The sequence below is a fragment of the Excalfactoria chinensis genome, chromosome 17 (genome assembly GCF_039878825.1).
Source record: "Excalfactoria chinensis isolate bCotChi1 chromosome 17, bCotChi1.hap2, whole genome shotgun sequence".
NCBI classification, from domain to species: domain Eukaryota; kingdom Metazoa; phylum Chordata; class Aves; order Galliformes; family Phasianidae; genus Excalfactoria; species Excalfactoria chinensis.
This window is the reverse complement of record NC_092841.1, coordinates 222,666-241,429: the sequence shown is the minus strand read 5'-3', so window position 1 is coordinate 241,429 and position 18,764 is coordinate 222,666. Positions and strand designations below refer to the sequence as shown.

General features: G+C 42.3%; 1 protein-coding gene across 1 annotated transcript in view; it reads left to right on the top strand.

The window, feature by feature from the left end:
* The window catches only part of LOC140259936 (myosin heavy chain, skeletal muscle, adult-like), a 38,758-nt gene extending 20,656 nt beyond the window's left edge, over positions 1 to 18,102 (top strand). Inside the window, exons 21-39 of the mRNA XM_072351731.1 lie at positions 1,170 to 1,412; positions 2,941 to 3,117; positions 3,763 to 3,908; positions 3,998 to 4,088; positions 5,884 to 6,273; positions 6,358 to 6,484; positions 6,991 to 7,109; positions 7,949 to 8,145; positions 8,714 to 8,897; positions 9,783 to 9,948; positions 10,753 to 10,877; positions 13,440 to 13,748; positions 13,836 to 14,039; positions 14,117 to 14,242; positions 15,358 to 15,528; positions 16,886 to 16,990; positions 17,073 to 17,168; positions 17,573 to 17,707; positions 18,006 to 18,102. Coding sequence (XP_072207832.1) covers positions 1,170 to 1,412; positions 2,941 to 3,117; positions 3,763 to 3,908; positions 3,998 to 4,088; positions 5,884 to 6,273; positions 6,358 to 6,484; positions 6,991 to 7,109; positions 7,949 to 8,145; positions 8,714 to 8,897; positions 9,783 to 9,948; positions 10,753 to 10,877; positions 13,440 to 13,748; positions 13,836 to 14,039; positions 14,117 to 14,242; positions 15,358 to 15,528; positions 16,886 to 16,990; positions 17,073 to 17,168; positions 17,573 to 17,707; positions 18,006 to 18,020 — 3,126 coding nt within the window. The 3' untranslated portion in view covers positions 18,021 to 18,102. The remainder of the gene's footprint in view (positions 1 to 1,169; positions 1,413 to 2,940; positions 3,118 to 3,762; positions 3,909 to 3,997; positions 4,089 to 5,883; positions 6,274 to 6,357; positions 6,485 to 6,990; positions 7,110 to 7,948; positions 8,146 to 8,713; positions 8,898 to 9,782; positions 9,949 to 10,752; positions 10,878 to 13,439; positions 13,749 to 13,835; positions 14,040 to 14,116; positions 14,243 to 15,357; positions 15,529 to 16,885; positions 16,991 to 17,072; positions 17,169 to 17,572; positions 17,708 to 18,005) is intronic.
* The last annotated feature ends 662 nt before the right edge of the window (positions 18,103 to 18,764 follow it).

Sequence of the window (18,764 nt, the reverse complement as noted above, 5' to 3'; positions counted from 1 at the left end):
AGTCACAAGCAGTATGTGGAGACAGGATAAGGGGAAACAGCCAGAAACCGGAGCATAGGAAGTTCCACACGAGTGTGAGCAAGAACTTCTTTACAGTGAGGATGACGGAGCACTGGAACAGGCTTCCCAAGGGGGTTGTGGAGTCTCCTTCTCTGGAGATATTAAAGACATGTCTGGATACCTACCTGTGCGACCTGGCGTAGGGAACCTGCTTTGGCAGGGGGGTTGGACTTGATGATCTCTGGAGGTCCCTTCCAACCCTTACGATTCTGTGATTCTGTGATTCATCACAGAATTCTGTCTGTTTTAAGTCCCATTGCTGCTGTTTGAATTTCAATTAACTCTAATTGAAATGCTCCTCATAAGCCATTTTCTCCATGTTTGTCCTCAGAAAATACTTAGTAGCACTGGTGTGTACTCAGTAGCACACTCAGTAGCAGTAAATTTTGAGTGCCCCATGAGTTTCAGTATGAATTTCAGAGATAACATCCATTGTTACTGAAGTGATGTCTTTTCTCCATGATTCTTCTGGGAAACAGCAAATACGTGTTCTGGTATTCTGCCTAGAATACGTCACAGTAGCATTAATTTGAGTAACATTTAATCTGTCGATCACGTTGCTCAAAATGTTAGTTATAGTAGAAATTGCAGGCTAAGCTAAAGCTAAAGGTTAATCCATGAGCCCAATCCTGTTTTGGCTGAAAGAGGCTAGACAATGCAGAAAGCCAGTTAGTCTCATGTGAATTAAGGGGCAGAAGGAGTCAGGGGAGAGACAATCAGACCTGTGTCATTAGAGCTGGAGGAGCTTACTAAAGATAGAATAATCCAACATTATGAAAGATGGCTTTCAAATGCCTTATGTTTTACAAAGCATTATGTAGGTTCATGCATGCGTGACATCCAATTTGATGACCCACCTGTTGGTGGTATTACTGATATCAAACCATCAAACCACCTGACCAGCTTAAAGGAAGGGCCTCTATTGTGGGATTCCTAATCCATGACCAAGCAGGGTAATCTCCCCATGATTGGATCGTGTGCATTACTTCCCAGCTGCATAGGAAATTTTACCCTGGCCCAGTTCATTTCCTGGGAGTGGCACCTGAACAGTATATGCTGCTTTTCATCATGTGTGCTAAATGTAACACACCTTCTATGTGTTCTGACAGGAGATTGAAAGTCTAGCTGATGCTGAGGAGAGATGTGAAGGTCTCATCAAAAGTAAAATTCAGCTGGAAGCTAGAATTAAAGAACTTAATGAAAGAGTAGAGGATGAAGAGGAGATGAATGCTGAACTGACAGCAAAGAAGAGGAAACTTGAGGATGAGTGCTCTGAGCTGAAGAAAGATATTGATGATCTTGAATTGACTCTGGCCAAAGTGGAAAAGGAGAAGCATGCAACAGAGAATAAGGTGACAGACGAATCAGGAAATTATTCTTCCCCAGACAGTTTTCCCAGACGGGTTTCAGTTTTGTGGGATGTATTTTCAATGGAAGTGGTTTGTGCCCAAGGCACAAACAGATATTGCCACTTAATTGCCTGTAACAGAAGCAGTTTTGCTAAGATTATAACTTCCTGTTAGGAAAAATATTTTTTTCATGGCATATCAAAAAAAGATAACAGCTTGTTGGGGTGTTTGATGGAGAATTTCCATACACTGCTATTTTCAGGCATAAGGAACCAGTTTCTATCCTGCAGATGGAGAAATAGTATGCTTGTGAGTAACTCAGTAGAGGATATCTGTTTTGATCCTTTCTCCTCAGCAAATGAGGAGAGCTAATCTTGCAAATGCAAAATGTTTTCTTATAATTCTCTTGTATTTAAGAGGTCCTGATTTCAACTAGGATGGCTATACTTTCCTTCCATTGGCTTGACTACTTGATAATGAGAGTTCCTGAATTCTAAGGATCAGGTTGTCATTAGCTCATTTACCTTCCAGTAAAAGCACTGATCTCTTTACATGTCTCAGCAATTAATGTGACAAATCACAACTGAAATCTTAGAATTCAAAAGGCCATGTCTGTGGTGACAGTGTTCAGTCCTGCTGTAGAAACAATACCAACAGAGATGTATTTACATGTTGAGGTTCCCTTTACTGACATCACTGAAAACACTGATGGATCCTAAGTTTGCAATTTCAGACATGGGCATTTCTACACTAATGTTTAGAAGATATCTAGATGGTGCTGAGTAGTGAGATAAGGACCACATAGCTAAAGCAGAGTGGACTTCCTTTATAGATACTGTCAGTCTTTCCAATCTGAATGAGAAAAGTGGGAAGCAAACATCAGGCAGCCTCATGCAGAGAGACTGATGTGTTTCAGATAGGGTTGTTGGTTGTGCGGTGGTTCATGAAGAGCAGGGAATAATTTTCCAAAAAAATCCAGCAGAGCTGGTATGCCAACAGACATGTTAAGAGTTCTAGAGCTCATTTCATGGTAATCTCTTAAAAGGCAGAAGATTATTTGTATATTGCCAAGTTACTTAAGCTTTCATGGAAAATTTAACATACTTTTGGCTGTGATTTGCATTTGATAGTTATCTTCTAAACAACCTCACTTACTGAGAAATTACAACTCTGTGCCTAGCAAATATATCACATGTAGAAAATGCATTTTTTGGACAAGGCCTTCAGTAAATCCAAGCAGAGTACAGCTTGCGGGTACAAGTGAATATCTAGCACACATTCCACTATAGAAACAGTCAGAGTAGGGCTGGGAGTCAAGACCAACTAAAGCAAGGATTTTTACCACTTCAGGATCAAAGGGGTATGACAGGCATGATGCTGGTTACTGCTCTCATCATAAAAATGTGGACCTTCTGCAGAGATCACTTTGAGTCCGTCCATGCAGGATTTTGCAAAAGTGCTTTCACTGCGTTCTCAATCTCTCTGTTCTCATTATACCCCCCCAATAATATGGACGTTTGCTGCCTAATAGGTTAAGAATCTGACTGAAGAGATGGCAGCTCTGGATGAAAATCTTTCTAAACTCACCAAGGAGAAAAAGGCCCTCCAGGAGGCACACCAGCAGACACTGGATGACCTGCAGGCTGAGGAGGACAAAGTCAGTACACTCACCAAAACCAAGACCAAACTGGAGCAGCAATTAAATGATGTAAGACAAAAAATAAATAAAAAATTTTAAAAAAAAATGGAGTTGTGTAGGTGGATGCTCTGACAGATTAGAAGAGTAGAAATCTGTAGTTGGGAGTGGAAGCAACATTTAGAACAGCCATGTCAGCTCTTAATAATTTTACCTAATAACTTACAGGCAGTTGATAGGGTGTTGTGAAATCCAGTAAATTTTCCATCTTTTCTTGGCTGTTTAATCTGTGTTCATCATTGGATATTTCATCATTGTAGACTTTTGTATTGCACATTTTAACCAATTAGCTTCAGTATCTGAGGCAGTTTGAGGGTTGTTGCAGTACTTTATGTGTATAATCCAGAAAGGTATGGATTCTGGGAAATTGTCAATATTTTGCAGTCTGTATGGCAGGAACTGCAGTCACTGGAAATCTTTCATTTCTTTATTTTTGAATAGCTTTCATTTCACGTTTGCACATCCAAGTTGCAACTAGCTTAACATCAGAAACCAAACCTCAATCCTATAGTGAGAGTGGGAGAAGATGAGAACATATATGGGATCTGGTTGTTTCCTCTAGTTTTGATTTGAAACTCTAGTTAAGATTTTTACATCAAGAATATTTACTACTGAAGTATATTTTATTTGTTTCAAAGTATGTTTTATGTGTTCTAGCTTGAAGGATCTCTGGAACAAGAGAGGAAACAGCGAATGGACCTTGAGAGAGCAAAGAGAAAACTGGATGGGGATCTGAAAATGTCTCAAGATTCCATCATGGATTTGGAAAATGATAAGCAACAGATGGATGAAAGACTAAAAAAGTATTGCACAGACTTTTTATTCTCTGAATTCCAACATTCATATTTTGGATATGAAACTGTATTGAATTCACATTCTTGTTCTTTAACAGAAAAGATTTTGAAATTGGCCACCTACAAAGTAAAATTGAGGATGAGCAGGCTCAAAGTTCTCAGCTGCAGAAGAAAATCAAAGAGCTTCAGGTAAAGTCTAAAGATTATTGATATTTTTAGTATCCAAGTACAGGTTTCTTGGGATTATCTGATATTTTCTTAGAATGTTGTAGAGAAATATTATTCTGCACATAATAAAACAAGGAACAGAGACTCCTGGTGCTGTTCCTGTCTGACAGCACTTTCTACAGAGGCTCTGGTCTATAATCATAGGTGAGTATGTAAGAATTTCTTAAGAAAAGCTTATGGCAGGCTTCAAAAATGGCTAAGATGCTAAGTTTAAACAATACTGAAGCTACGGCTTCACAGCAGTGAAGCTATTTTCTAAGAAAATTAAAGAAAGTTACATAATCAGCATAGAGATTAACATCTAAATGCAGAGTCAAGGAAAACAGTCCTTTCAGTGATATCACCTCATGGTTACTTGTCCCAAGGTTCATTATGCTGTGTTTGCTGATGGAGATGGCTTGACCTGCAAATTTCTAAACAACTCACATCATTTTACATTTTTCAGAGACTCATCCATTATGCCTTAGAAAAGTGCAGTTTTATGCCTGTCATTATGAAGTAAATGCATTCTGAGCTACAATATTTAAGGAAATATCAGATTTTCACAGAATCACAGAATCAAACAGATTGGAAGGGACTTCTGCAGGTCATCTAGTCCAGCTGCCCCTAGAGCTTGTTCCCTACAGCAGGTTTCACAGAAAAGTGTCTGGGCAGGCTTGAATATTTTCAGAGGAGACTCCACCGCATCTCTGGGCAGCCTATTCCAGTGCTCTGTAATCCTCACTGCAAAGAAGTTTTTCCTCATGTTCAAATGGAAATTCCTGTTTTCTAGTTCATACCAACTCCCTTTATTCTGTTACTGGGCACCACTGAAAAGAGCCTGGCACATCTGCTTGGCTCCTGCTCTTTAGATAGTTTTAAGCACAGATAAGATCCTCTCCTCTAGGTTGAAGAGCCTCAGCCTTTCCTAATAAGGGAAATGCTTCAGTCTCTGACCATCTTTGTAGCTCTCCACTGGACTCTGTCCAGTAGTTCTCTGTCTGCCTTGGACTGAGAAGCCCGGAACTGGACACAGTACTCCAGATATGGCCTCCCAAGCAGAGGATAGAAGCTCCTTCACCCTGCTAGCCACACTCTTTGTAATGCACCCCAGGGTCCCATTGGCCTTCTTGTCCACAAGGGCACACTGCTGGCTCATAGCTGACCTCTTGTCCACCAGAACACCCAGATCCTTTTTCACAGATCTCCTTTCCAGCAGGCCAGCCCCTGATCTGTGCTGATTCATGTGGTTATTCCTCCTCAGGTGCAAAACTCTACACTTGCTCTTGTTGATCCTCATCATGTTCCTCTGCACACAACTCTCAGCCTGTCCAGGCCTTGTTGAATGGCAGCACAGTCTTCTGGTGTGTCAGATCCACCTTGCAGCTTTGTTGAGGGGGCTCTCCATACCTTATCCCAGTTTATTGATGAAGATATTAGACAAGAGCTGGTCCAGTACTGTCCCATGGGCATCACTGCTAGCTAAAGACCTCCAAGTAGACTATGAGCCACTGATCACAACTCTTTCAGCACTGCCAGTCAGCCATCTCTCAGTCCAACTCACTGTCCACTCACCTGTTCAAAGTGCCAAAGTTTACATTCACTTTTTCTCAAGAACTGAGTATTGAATGTCCTAGGACACAATTCAGTAAAATTTCTTGCAGTGCTTTACTCTCCTTGTTGATATAATGAAAGTGAATGTTTGCTCTTTATTCCTTAAAGCTTACTTCAGGTATTTCTATTCAGAAGCTCTCATTTAACCAATTAACTTTCTTAGGCTCGTACAGAAGAATTGGAGGAGGAAATTGAGGCTGAACGTGCAATCCGTGCAAAGACTGAAAAGCAGCGGGCTGACCTCTCCAGGGAGCTGGAGGAGATCAGTGAGCGCCTGGAGGAAGCAGGAGGGGCTACAGCAGCTCAGATTGAGATGAACAAGAAGCGTGAGGCAGAATTTCAGAAGATGCGCCGTGACCTCGAAGAGGCCACGCTGCAGCACGAAGCCACGGCTGCCGCCCTGCGGAAGAAGCATGCGGACAGCACAGCGGAGCTTGGGGAGCAGATCGACAACCTGCAGCGAGTCAAGCAGAAGCTGGAGAAGGAGAAGAGTGAGCTGAAGATGGAGATTGATGACTTGGCCAGCAACATGGAGTCTGTCTCCAAAGCTAAGGTTGGATTAAATATTTATCACTGCTGCAATTGTTTTTCTGAACAGTTAAATGAGCTGATAGATGTGCTTTCTATGTCTTAACAGAGCAATCTGGAAAAGACATGCAGAGCTCTCGAAGACCAGTACAGTGAAATCAGAATTAAAGATGATGAGCATATGCGACTAATTAATGATATGAACACACAGAAAACACGTCTACAGACTGAGAATGGTGTGTCCTTAGATTAAATATAATTGTCCAGTGCCAAGTATTAAATATTTTGCCTATATATTTTCTAATACAGTTATCACTGGGTGATCTGAACAAACTTCAGAATGTAGGATTTCTTCCTGTGGGTAGACAAGGAAACTCTGCACAAGGGGACAAAACAAGCCAAAAGAAGTATTCTCAATCAAAATGTATGTGTGTGTCTGTGGTCAGTTCACTCCATTTCCTTCAATGCTAGCATAGTGTTATCTTTGACAGCTCTTTCCTACCTGGTGAGAATTAAATTATCAAATCATAGAATCATTAGAGTTGGATGGAACCTTTAAAGGTCATCTAGTCCAACTCCCCAGCAATGAACAGAGACATCCACAGCTTGATCAGGTTGCTCAGAGCCTGGCCTTGAATTTTACTTTAAATCTTGTAGTCTCTTTGTGTATGGCTAGCCTTTCTCATTTGTACAAATTTCCTATGTCTTGTGTTTCTGTCTAAAAAAAGTGTTTCCTTGCTAGGTGAACTAACTCGGCAACTAGAGGAGAAGGAGTCCCTGATTTCTCAGCTGACTAGAGGCAAACAGGCCATCACACAGGAGACAGAAGAGCTGAAGAGGCAACTAGAGGAAGAAAATAAGGTGATGTGTTTTAATTTGGTCCTGAAAACTGTAAAATAAATCAATGTGATAAAAGAATAAATGAGAGCTCCTCTGAGAAAGAGACATTAACAGTGAAACTTCAGAACTTAGCCTTGGAGTATAATGCAAGAAGAGACATTAAAAATTAAGTAAGACAATTTGAGCTCTTCTTACCATGCTTTCTGAAGTTCAAATACAGGAGAGAAGTGAATAAGAGTATCTGTGTAAATGCATTACTACTATAGGAAATCCTTGATTCAAAGAGTACAGCAGCAGCAAAAAAAAAAAAGAAAAAGGAGTGAACTACCCAGAATTATAAATGACAACACAGATTAAAGTCTTTTCCACCTTTGAACAAACACCAGATTCTACCTGAAAAGCTTACAGGGAAACTTTTGCAGAGATTATTCTTGCCCAGAAGCACTTGGTGCTCATGTGTTTAAGAGGCAGTGTCCCAGACAAACTGAACAAAATGGCCTCCATCTTGTATCATAGTATCATAGTATCGTGTGAGTTGGAAAGGACCTTAGAGATCATCGAGTCCAACCCCCGGGATTCGAGCCCTCTGTGTAGCAGTGCAGCACTTCTACCACTTGCGCCACAGGGGGGATTCAAACCTGGGCCTCCAGTGTTGCAAGCGGCAGTTCTTCCACCGTGCGCCTTATCTTGATTGACATTATCAAGTCTGAAACATAGAGTCACATATACTGTTGACTTTTCTCCTTCAGTTACCCTAGCAATGCGGTCAGTGAGATGTGGAATTTTTATCAAAATACAGTAAAAAGGTCCAGTCACAAATTGTTAATGTTTTGACAATTTGTACAATTATAATTATACAGGCCAAGAATGCGCTGGCCCACGCCTTGCAGTCTGCCCGCCATGACTGTGACTTGCTTCGGGAACAATATGAGGAGGAGCAGGAAGCCAAGGGTGAGCTGCAGCGTGCCCTGTCCAAGGCCAACAGTGAAGTGGCCCAGTGGAGAACCAAATATGAGACAGATGCTATTCAGTGTATGGAAGAACTGGAGGATGCCAAGTATGTGGAGGGATGGTCTTGAGCAAACAAAAAGATAAGTAAAAATATGAGAAGGAGTTGGAGGAAACCAGAACATAGTTATAGTGGGAATTTGCATAGCTTTGTGCTTTGTAATTTGTTGAGAGTGGAAATCTGAGGGAGAAAAAAAAGAGTTAAATGAGATGGAGTGGATGTTTGGGAGAGTCTCTATAGAATGCAGAATTCCAATGTATTAGCTATGGAGTTTAACACAATTGTTGAAAACTCATATTCTTCACACTGCCGATACAGAAATTGTTTCTGCTTCTTCCCCACCTTGGTGTCGTCTACCCCTTACGTGCTCTTTTTTTTCTCCACCAATTCCATCACACATATCACCTTTCTCTCAGATTTCTGGAGAATCCTCTTTCCATTTTACCTGCATGTTCATATCTCTTTCTGTGTGTTCTCCCAGCCTATGCACCACTCTAGCATTCTTTGTGATCCCAGGCTTCTACTCATGCTCTCTGTCCATAATATCACAGCTATCTATGCTGGCTCTCTCCTGTGTCAAACTCCCCTCCTGTCCACTGCTTGTCTCATCCTGCAGAAAGAAGCTTGCTCAGCGCCTGCAGGATTCAGAGGAGCAGACTGAGGCTGTCAATTCAAAGTGTGCTTCGCTGGAGAAGACAAAGCAGAGGCTGCAGGGGGAAGTGGATGACCTCATGATTGCTGTGGAGAGGTCGAATGCAGCCTGTGCAGCATTTGATAAAAAGCAGAAGAACTTTGACAAGGTTCATTCGGAAAGGCTACTAGATATGAACTTCATAAAAATTTGATAGGCCAGACCAAATTCTGAACGTATCAGAGTTCTGCGCTCAACATGATAGATTACATTTTATCTAAAGCAGAACTGTGGTAAGAAGCATGTAACACAACAAACAGTAATGAAAATGCCACAGTGTGAGTAACTCCAGGTAACCACATCAAACAATAAAATAGCTTCTGATAGTTTTAAAAAGCACAGAGTTTTCACGAGGGAGATTGGGAAGCTCTATATCAAGTGGAAGACTAAGAAGAATGAGAAACTTTTTATATGCCTAGTAACGAGCCCTAACTTCCAGTAACTAAAGGGGGCTATAAGAAGGACGGATAGAGACTCTTTAGCAGGGTTTGTTGTGATAGGACAAGGGGAAATGGTTTCAAACTAAAATGGGGGATTTAGGTTGGATATAAGAAAAAATATATACACGATAAGGATAGTGAAGCATTAGAACTGATTGCCCAGAGAAGTGGTGAATGCCCCTCCTCGGAAACATTCAAGATCAGGCTGGACCAGGCTCTCAGCACTTGATCAAGCTATAGATGTCCCTGTTCATTGCAGGGGGGTTGAACTAGATGACTTCAGAGATCCTTTCCAAGGCAAATGATTCTGTGATAATAATTTTATGACTTTTGGCTGATGCTTGTCTGTCAGCCTCGAGGGAAATTTAAGTAGTTACCACTGAAACAGCCACAGTATACATACCACTGATTAGATTGCTACAGGCAGTGATCAAGGCAAAGCAAAAGACTGCAAGACAAACCACATCTTTTAGGTTCTTATACTATAAATGTGCAGGAACAGGTGTGTTGTAAAATGGACCAGTCTTGTGCACTGATAGTTCCTGTCACTCCAGGTTGTGGCTGAATGGAGGCAGAAGTACCAGGAGAGTCAGGCTGAGCTGGAAGCTGCCCAGAAAGAGTCTCGCACCCTTAGCACTGAGATCTTCCGGATGAAGAATGCCTATGAAGAAGTGCTTGACCAGGTTGAGACTGTCAGACGGGAGAACAAGAACCTTCAGCGTAAGTTCAGATCTCTGTCAGCTGGGATCCACAGTGAACCAAGAGATGCTTCTCTGTTTCTGGTACACCGAAGCTCTGCCTCTTCCCAAGCATTTGTTTCTTGTGGTTTGCCTGCAAAACTCAGGCTATGTGACTTTCTTTTCTGTTCAGATAATCACAAGGTCACCTATGAGCACATGCCTACAGCTCATGACAGTATCCTGCTTCTTCATGGTTGCTAGTGCCATCGTTGTATTTCCCCTCCTCTACACCATTATAATCCCATTCATGGTTAGGGACCAAATTAACTGAATCTGCAGAAATGATGAAGAAAACAGATACTTGTTTTTTTCAGACCACTTCAATCACTGCCGTTAGAAAAACTGGGAGGGTTGTTTTTTATTTCCTGATTGGAGCACCGAGCAGATGTAGCACAATAGATTGGCATTTAACAAGTGAACTATCTGTGTAAAGGAAACAGAATTCGGTTCTTTTATGTGGAGCCTAATGTTCCCTGTGGGGTATTTTAGAATAAAATCAAACAGGACTGTCTTTGGAGATGTAATTTCAGAATCCAGAAGTAACAGATTGCTCTCTGAGCTATCTCTGCTTGGCTCCCCTCATTTTTAAACTTGCACACTGAATTAGAAATAACAGGTAATCTGGAATAAAGACTTCACATGATGCAAGACCAGTTATTTCTTCTCGCTGTCACTTCCTAGTATATTATTATCTCTTCCATCATTCCCACTGCCAAACAGCAATTGCAGGTGCCAATGACAACATTATTTAAGATGAACTCATTGTGCATTTTCTGTGTTTCAGAGGAAATTTCTGATCTTACTGAACAGCTTGCTGAAGCTGGAAAAGCTAACCATGGACTGGAGAAAGCAAAGAAGCAAACTGAGCAAGAGAAGTATGACCTTCAAGCAGCATTAGAAGAAGCAGAGGCAAGTTTCTTAGTAAGAGGGCTTGTTTTCAGGGAGATCATGGATGGAGAAAATTTAGAAATTTGTTTATCCTGATAATGCCATGAAGGTCCAGTATGAGATCACAAGCAGAACAAGTAACAGGGACTGCACCTCTCCTGCTCCAATATGGCCCAGCTTGTTGTGCTATTGTACGCAAAAAACTCAGTCCCAGGGTAAATCTGAACTCATTTTACACTACTAGTTTGATTTTGCTCTTCTGAAAAGCTGCAGAAAGGTTATTTGTGTTTCAAAAATCTGACAATTTTTGTTCCTTAGTCAAATTGCATTAGGTTACTCAGAGCCTTATTTTCTATACAGCAAGAAATCATTGAATCATTAAAGTTGGGGAAGACCTCTAAGATCATGTAGTCCATCTGCCCCACTACCACCAATATTGCCTACTTAACCATGCCCCTAAGTACTATACCTACCCTTTCCCTAAACATCTCCAGGGCTGGTGACTTCACCACTTCCATAGTGGAAGTTGCCAATGCCTAACCACTCTTTCTGAGATTAAATTCTTTGTAATATCTAACATGAACTTCCTCTGGTACAACTTGAGGCCATCGCCTCACCTCTCTCCCTGTCATTAGTTGGCTGGGAAAACAGGATGATCCTCATCTCACCACAGTTATTTTTCAGGGAGTTGCAGAGAACAATAAGGTCTCCCTTGAGCCTCCTCCTCTCCAGACTTCTCTCAGTTCCCTCAGCTGGTCCCTTTAAGACTTGTGCTCCAGGTCCCTCATCAGCTCTTTTCTGGATGCTTTCCAGGGCCTCAATGTCTTTCACATAGAGAGGGGCACAAAACTGAACATGACACTTGAGGGGCAGCCTCACCAGAGCTGAGTGCAGAGAAACAATCACCTCCCTGTTCCTGCTGCCTACACTTTATCTGATGCTATTGGCCTTCTTGGTCACCTGGGCACTGCTGGCCTACATTCAGCCAACTGTCAGCCAAATGTCGACCAACACCTCCATTTCTTCCACACAGCTTGCCAGCCACTCTGCCCCAAACCTGTAGCAATGCATGGGGTTGTTGTGACCAAAGTGTGGGACCTGGCAGTTGGTCTTGTTGAACTTCATCCTATTAGCCTCAGCCCAGCAATCCAGACTGTCCCAGTCCCTCTATAGGCCTTTCTTACCCCAAGGCAGATCAGATCCCCCCAGAGTGGTGTCATGCAAACTTACTGAAGGTGTGCTCAATCCACTTGTCTAGGTCTTCAGAAAAGATATTAAATCAGACAGGCTCCAATGTTGACCCCTAGGGGACACCACATATGATTGGTCACCAGCTGGATTTAACTCCATTCACCACCACTCTCCGGGCCCAGCCCTCCAGCCAGCTCCTGTCCAGGCCATGGGCTGCCAGCTTCTCAATGAGAATACTGTGGGAGGCAGTGTCAAAGACTTTGCTGAAGTCTAGGCAGACGACATGAGCAGCCCTTCCCTCATCTACCAGGCAGGTCACTCTGTCATAGAAAGAGATGAGATTGGTCAGGCAGGATGTGCCTTAACTGAATCCATGCTGGCTGGGCCTGATTCCCTGTTTGTCCCACACATGCTACATGACTACACTCAAGATGAACTGTTCCATAACCATAATTCTTATGGAGAAAATTCTTATGGCATCATTCTTATGGAGAAACTTTTTTAAAATTACATGCAGTCAGGTTTTCCCTTCTATTACCTTTTGACTGTTACCTTTTGTGATGCCCACTTCCAAGAAGAGCCTCATTTCCTTTTCTTCCTAAGTCTCCTTAGAAAAGAAAAGGAATAAAAAGCATCTGACATCTATGATCTTGAGATCACACAAGGTGGGAGGGAAGTAGACACAGTAGTAATAGTGGCCATGCGAATCCATGTGCTCCAATTTTTGTGTCAAAGTGTCAGCAGTCTCATCCTGAATTAGTTACCATGAGCTCCTTCTAGAACCAAGAGGGAGAAATAGGCATGTTGGGAGGGACTGTTCTTAGAAGGGATGCCAAAGCTATATGGGAATGCTTCATCCTCTGTATGTGCTTATATTTGTCCACTGGTTGTAAAGACCCAGCCTCAAGCCATAACTCCTAAACAGCTTAGTCTAGATGTTACTAGCATCACAGGAAAAAGGCTATATGGGAGAATGCCCACACAGTTGCTGGGGCTTCTCACTTTGGGTGAGACTAAGTGCAGTGTCCCTAAGCAGAATTCAGCATGAAGATGCAAGTGAAGGCAAACTTCTACGGAGCATAACACTTGGCTTTCCTGTCAATTTAATATTTTCACATTTTGTTATCTCTGTAGTGTGAACATAGCTCTCACCATTCAGACCTTGTGGTATTGGAGTCATTTTTCTAAGCAGTCTTGTTACCAAATTACTGTTTACTGTGCAGCTAGGGTATAATAACTCCTGTATTAAGAAGTCTGCTTTTTCAGAGCTAGGCCTTTTCTGAAGTTCTACAATAGGACACATCTGTGTTACTAACTGTGAAGTGTCAAAATTATGCATAGGCATTTCTCAGCAATGAACATTTCAGTCTAATATTATTTCAACACTACCAGGGCTCTTTAGAACATGAAGAGGGGAAAATCTTGCGTGTTCAGCTGGAGCTGAACCAAGTGAAGTCAGATGTTGACAGAAGAGGTGCAGAGAAAGATGAGGAAGTTCAACAGTTGAAGAAGAATCATCAGCGGGTATTAGAGTCTATGCAAACCACATTGGATGCTGAGATTAGAAGCAGAAACGATGCTTTGAGGCTGAAAAAGAAGATGGAGGGAGATCTGAATGACATGGAGATACAGCTGAGCCGTGCCAACTGTCAGGTAGCAGAAATACAGAAGCACCTCAAAGGCGTGCAAGGGCAACTCAAGGTAGGGACCACAGGGGCAACTGTTCAACAAGGTCTTTAATATTCATTCTGCTTTCCTCTGCGTCTTACCATACCTTCCACTTCAAAGGATTCCCAGCTCCATTTGGATGATGCTTTGAGAGAGAATGATAACCTGAAGGAGCAGCTTGCTGTGGTAGAGCGTAGGAATAATCTGATGATGACAGAACTTGAGCAGATGCGAGCTGCCCTTGAGCAGACAGAGCGAGCCCGGAAAGTTTCTGAGCAGGAGCTGACAGATGCCTGTGAGCGAGCGCAGATTCTCCATTCTCAGGTATTTGTTTTATAATATGCATGTTAGACTGGTATGAAGTGGGATGGGAATGACCTGTTCTTGGACTGTCCCAACAGAACACAAGCCTCCTGAACACCAAGAAGAAACTGGAAGTGGACATAACTCATTTACAGAATGAAGTTGAAGATAGCATTCAGGAAGCCAGAAATGCAGAGGAAAAGGCAAAGAAAGCAATCACAGATGTAAGTATTTTTGCTTGCTTCACTCCATTTTATCCTATTGCACTGATATTTACACCTTAGAAAGGCAGCAGTGAGGTGCAACTTAGGAACAGAAAATAACAGTGACACACAAGCCCTCCCACCTGCGTCTTTTGCAGTCTCTGTTCTACTGCTTATCATGGAAGAACCTTTCAGTCAAGTTAATCTGCTCATGTTCTGCTGCTAGCAGTCTATACTGAAAAACTGTCCTGTCTCCTCTTCACAATACTCACAATACTCACATTCACTTTTGCTTCCTGGATAGATGTAATTGACAGTAAAAGCCAGATGGTGGCAAAATTGAAACGGGAAAAGAGCATTTTGGACCAAGTCCTACCTAGATATTGCAGAAAAATAGGGATTGAGACTAAAATCATACATGCTTCTCTTTATAAGAAATAAAAAGTAAAATAAGAAGGGATAATACAAATGCTTAATTTAAACACAGAAACTGTTCATGACATCAAAAGAACCAAGTCTTAGAACTATCTAGAAGAGGTGTAAGAAAATAAAACAGAAAATGCTTACTCTCTTGTATCACATTGTGGCACACCTGAAGCAATGTGTGTAGTTGTGGTTTCTGTACAATAAGAGTTTTCTAGGCTCTCCTTTGACCTCTGTACTCTTTTCATGAAACAGGGGTAAAAGCTATCCACCCCATAGTCTGAAAAGCCCAACAGACACAAGCTCTTCATTGATGTTCAGGAGAACCTGAATGACTCCAGTCATTCCACTGGTAAAAGATGCTTAGGAGTCTGAATGTCAAGCAAACTTAGGTACCAAACACTGATATATTCAAAACCAACAGAGCACTAATTGGTGATACTTTAAGATGCCACTAACTTCACTTTCATTTAAAAACAAGCTTTGACTCCTTTGTCATTTGGCTGACATTTTTATTCTTCTTATCAAATCCTGCCCAATTTGCAAGACAGAGTAGATTTTGTGATCTTCTTTATATGACAGACCCTTAACATGATCATAGGCAGCTGACTAAGAATGTGGAGAATCATTCACCACTGTGAGCATTTCTCCCAGAGAGGGCACAGGACTGCCAGTAATGTGGAGATGTATTCATAACTCTGCACTACAACCAGGCAGCCATGATGGCAGAAGAGCTGAAGAAGGAGCAGGACACCAGTGCTCACTTGGAGAGAATGAAGAGGAATCTGGAACAAATGGTGAAGGATCTGCAGCACCGTCTGGATGAAGCAGAGCAGCTGGCCCTGAAGGGTGGAAAGAAGCAAGTCCAGAAACTAGAGGCCAGGGTATGGTGGAGACTGGGATAAACTAAGGTCAATATCTTTAGCTAGACCTTGGCTGCTAGAATCTCTTGGGAAGTCTAGAGCAAGGATCTCCATCAGATTTGATGAGGGTTACACTTAGTGTTGTACTGAAAGTAAGGATCTTGGGAATAACCTCATAAAACCCAAATGAAATGGGCAAAATGGTGGTAGATGAACACCAGTATAGTATCTAGAGAAAAACAATTTTAAACATATTATGTGGGGATGAACTTGGAACTGGCAGCTACAGCTATGCAAAGAGTGATCTCACTACATGATGGGTCTTAGAAACTCTGTTCTCAGTGTACAGAAGAAGCAGAAAGCTAAATTTAAAAATATATATATTTAAGAAAAAAAGAGATGGGCTTTACTGGCATGGTTAGGAATCAGAATGCACAGTTTATGATTAAACAAATGCTAGAAGTAAGGACATGTGATGCAGATCATGTGATCCTTACTCAGAAGTCAGTTCAAAACAAATAAAGTACTTTACAGACTGGGTAGTGAAATTCTGGACTCTGCTGCCGTAGGGGGCTGCAGAGGCAGTTGGTGGAAGGCTCAAAGAGGGATTTGAAATCAGCAGGTTTATAAGCTCAGGGGAACAGGTACAGATATGCCACCGGAAACCTGTAATCTAATGTGTGGAAGTTGGGCAAGTGTGAGGAGGGTAGATAGCAGCCAGTCTTCCATGCTGTCTCAAAATAGAAGCCACTCTAGACACTCAGAGACAGAGCACTGGGCTAGATGAAGCATTTGCCTGACCCACTGAATTGGTCTAAAACTATTTAACTTTCAAGATACAGCACAGCTGATGGGGAGTTAAGTGTTTTTTGTTTGTGAAACAAGGTATACACAGAAGAAGAAAGAAACTGGCATCCAGATTTGACTTACATACACTGCAGGACAGGAATAGAGCTGTGGGAGCCATCATCAAATGGGTAGTTCCAGGCTATTCATGAGAGCGAGCTGGATTTGAAAATCACAAATGAAACAGTTTTGTTTGCCTGAACAATGTGAACAAAACCCTCCCTCCCCTGTTTCAGTTTCCTCTTATCTGACAGATTAAAGCCTAATTTTGGTTTAGGCAGCCCCAGGTATACAAAGCTAAGTTCGCTGCATAAATAGCTGTGGAGTCACAAACTATATCATTATTATTGTAGTGTGGTGAACAGGTGTTAGCTAGTCTAATCCAAATAAGCAGCTGCAGGAAGCTGCTCTGTGCTGCCACTTCCTGTGCAGGCCTTAGTCCACAGAACTAGGTCCACAGTCCTGGGTCCTGCAGCAAGATCAGCAGCCATTCCTGGCAGCTTCCTGTCTTTATCATGGTGTTCTGTTTCAGATTCATGAGTTAGAAAATGAGCTTGACATTGAGCAGAAGCGAGGAACAGAGTCACTGAAAGGTGCTCGCAAGTATGAACGAAGGCTGAAGGAGCTCACTTACCAGGTATTACAGATCCTCTGCATTCTTCTTTATCTTTCTTGTATTCTATGCGTGTCACTTTGGTATTAACTTTCACTTCCCACAGTCTGAAGAAGATAAGAAAAATATTCTTCGGCTCCAGAACCTGGTGGACAAGCTGCAGTTAAAAGTGAAAGCATACAAGAAACAGGCCGAGGAAGCTGTGAGTACAGGACTCTTTAGGTCGTTTTGAGCCCTGGGGGGAGATTCCCAAAAAGCCTAGGGTCCCACACTTCTTAAAATAATTGAATACTCAGTTTGATAGAGCACTGGTGGCCATTGCCTTTGAATAGTGCTTATTTTTAAAGAGTTCTGGCACACAGCAGAGCAGGCACAGTTATAGTTATCCTGGCATTTTCACACTTTTGGAGCCATAGCAGACAGTTTTCCCAGTGCTCAAGTTTTTGGTAGTACTAGATGGGAATGTACTGAGTGCTGGTAATGCATGGATGGAGCTGTGAGGTTAACTGCAGTAGGTGACATCAGAATGAAGTAGGTGCAGAGTGTTAATTGGAATGGGGCAGTGCCAGGTTGTGTGCATGCTACTGATGGCACCGTGAATTTCAGGAGGAACAGGCAAGCACTAATCTCTCCCGATGCCGCAAGACCCAGCATGAGCTGGAAGAGGCTGAAGAACGAGCTGATATTGCTGAGTGTCAGGTTAACAAACTGCGAGCCAAGAGTCGTGACATCGGAAGACAGGTGAGTTGGAGTGCTGCAGAGAAGAACTCTTCCTGTGCATCAAAAACCACAAAGATCCAGAATTGGTATTTATTCAGAACTGGTGCTTTTTGAAAATCATGTTAGTGCCTCCCAAGATACGTACCAGTAATACTTTCCTGTAAGAATCTGAGGCTCTCATCAGAACTGGGAGATAATACTTTTTTACTGGTAATATGGCATAACATGCACCATCCACAGACCTGAAACAGCCCCGCAAGTAATTCTCTTACACCAGTAACTTGTACATTATTTTCCTTCTTTTTTTTTTTACATTTAGAAATCAGAAGAATGACGTCCCTGAGCAGCACTGTAGAAAGCTCCCTGATACTCTACGCTTCTGCTCACGCAACAGATATGTTCATTACCTGCTTCAGATCTCTTGGTGTGCATGTAACTTGTCTTTGATTGCTTCAGTCTTAGTCAACTCTAAGTAGAAGCTGTCAGAAATAAAAGTAAACCTACATGATGGTAAGGACTATCACTTTGTAAGTATGTTGACAGTGTTTGTGAATGGATGGAGCAGACAGGCAACAGTTACGAAGTATGGGTCACATCCCATGCAGGGAAAAGTATTCCTGGGGTAATGGGACACATCCACGGTTTCAACTTTGATGCTTTAGGGAAATTAACAGTTAAACAAGAAAAAGTAAAGCAAAAATCTCTCTGTAAGGCTGTAGCAGTGCAACTAGCAACTGCTCCATTCTCTCGTCTGCCTTAGCAAGTCCTCCATACAGTCCCATGGGAAAGTATCTGCTCCATGCAGTGCCTGTGTATGGCTATCTGCTGCATGTGTGCAGAGTGCAGCCTCCTTTGGGGTACAGGCCTGTGCTTTGTAGAAGAGGAAAAGGAAAGTGGCTGCACACAGCATGGGAAAGCAGTGGGGGGAAATGCCATGCACGCGAAGCATGGAGGACGGCTGTGAGCAGCCCAGGGCAGAAGCAGGGGCAGGCGGCCATACAGTAGGACTTTCCTTCTCCTTCCTTCGCAGAACTACATAGTGTCACTGCTCCTCCATCCTCATTTCACCCCCAAAGAT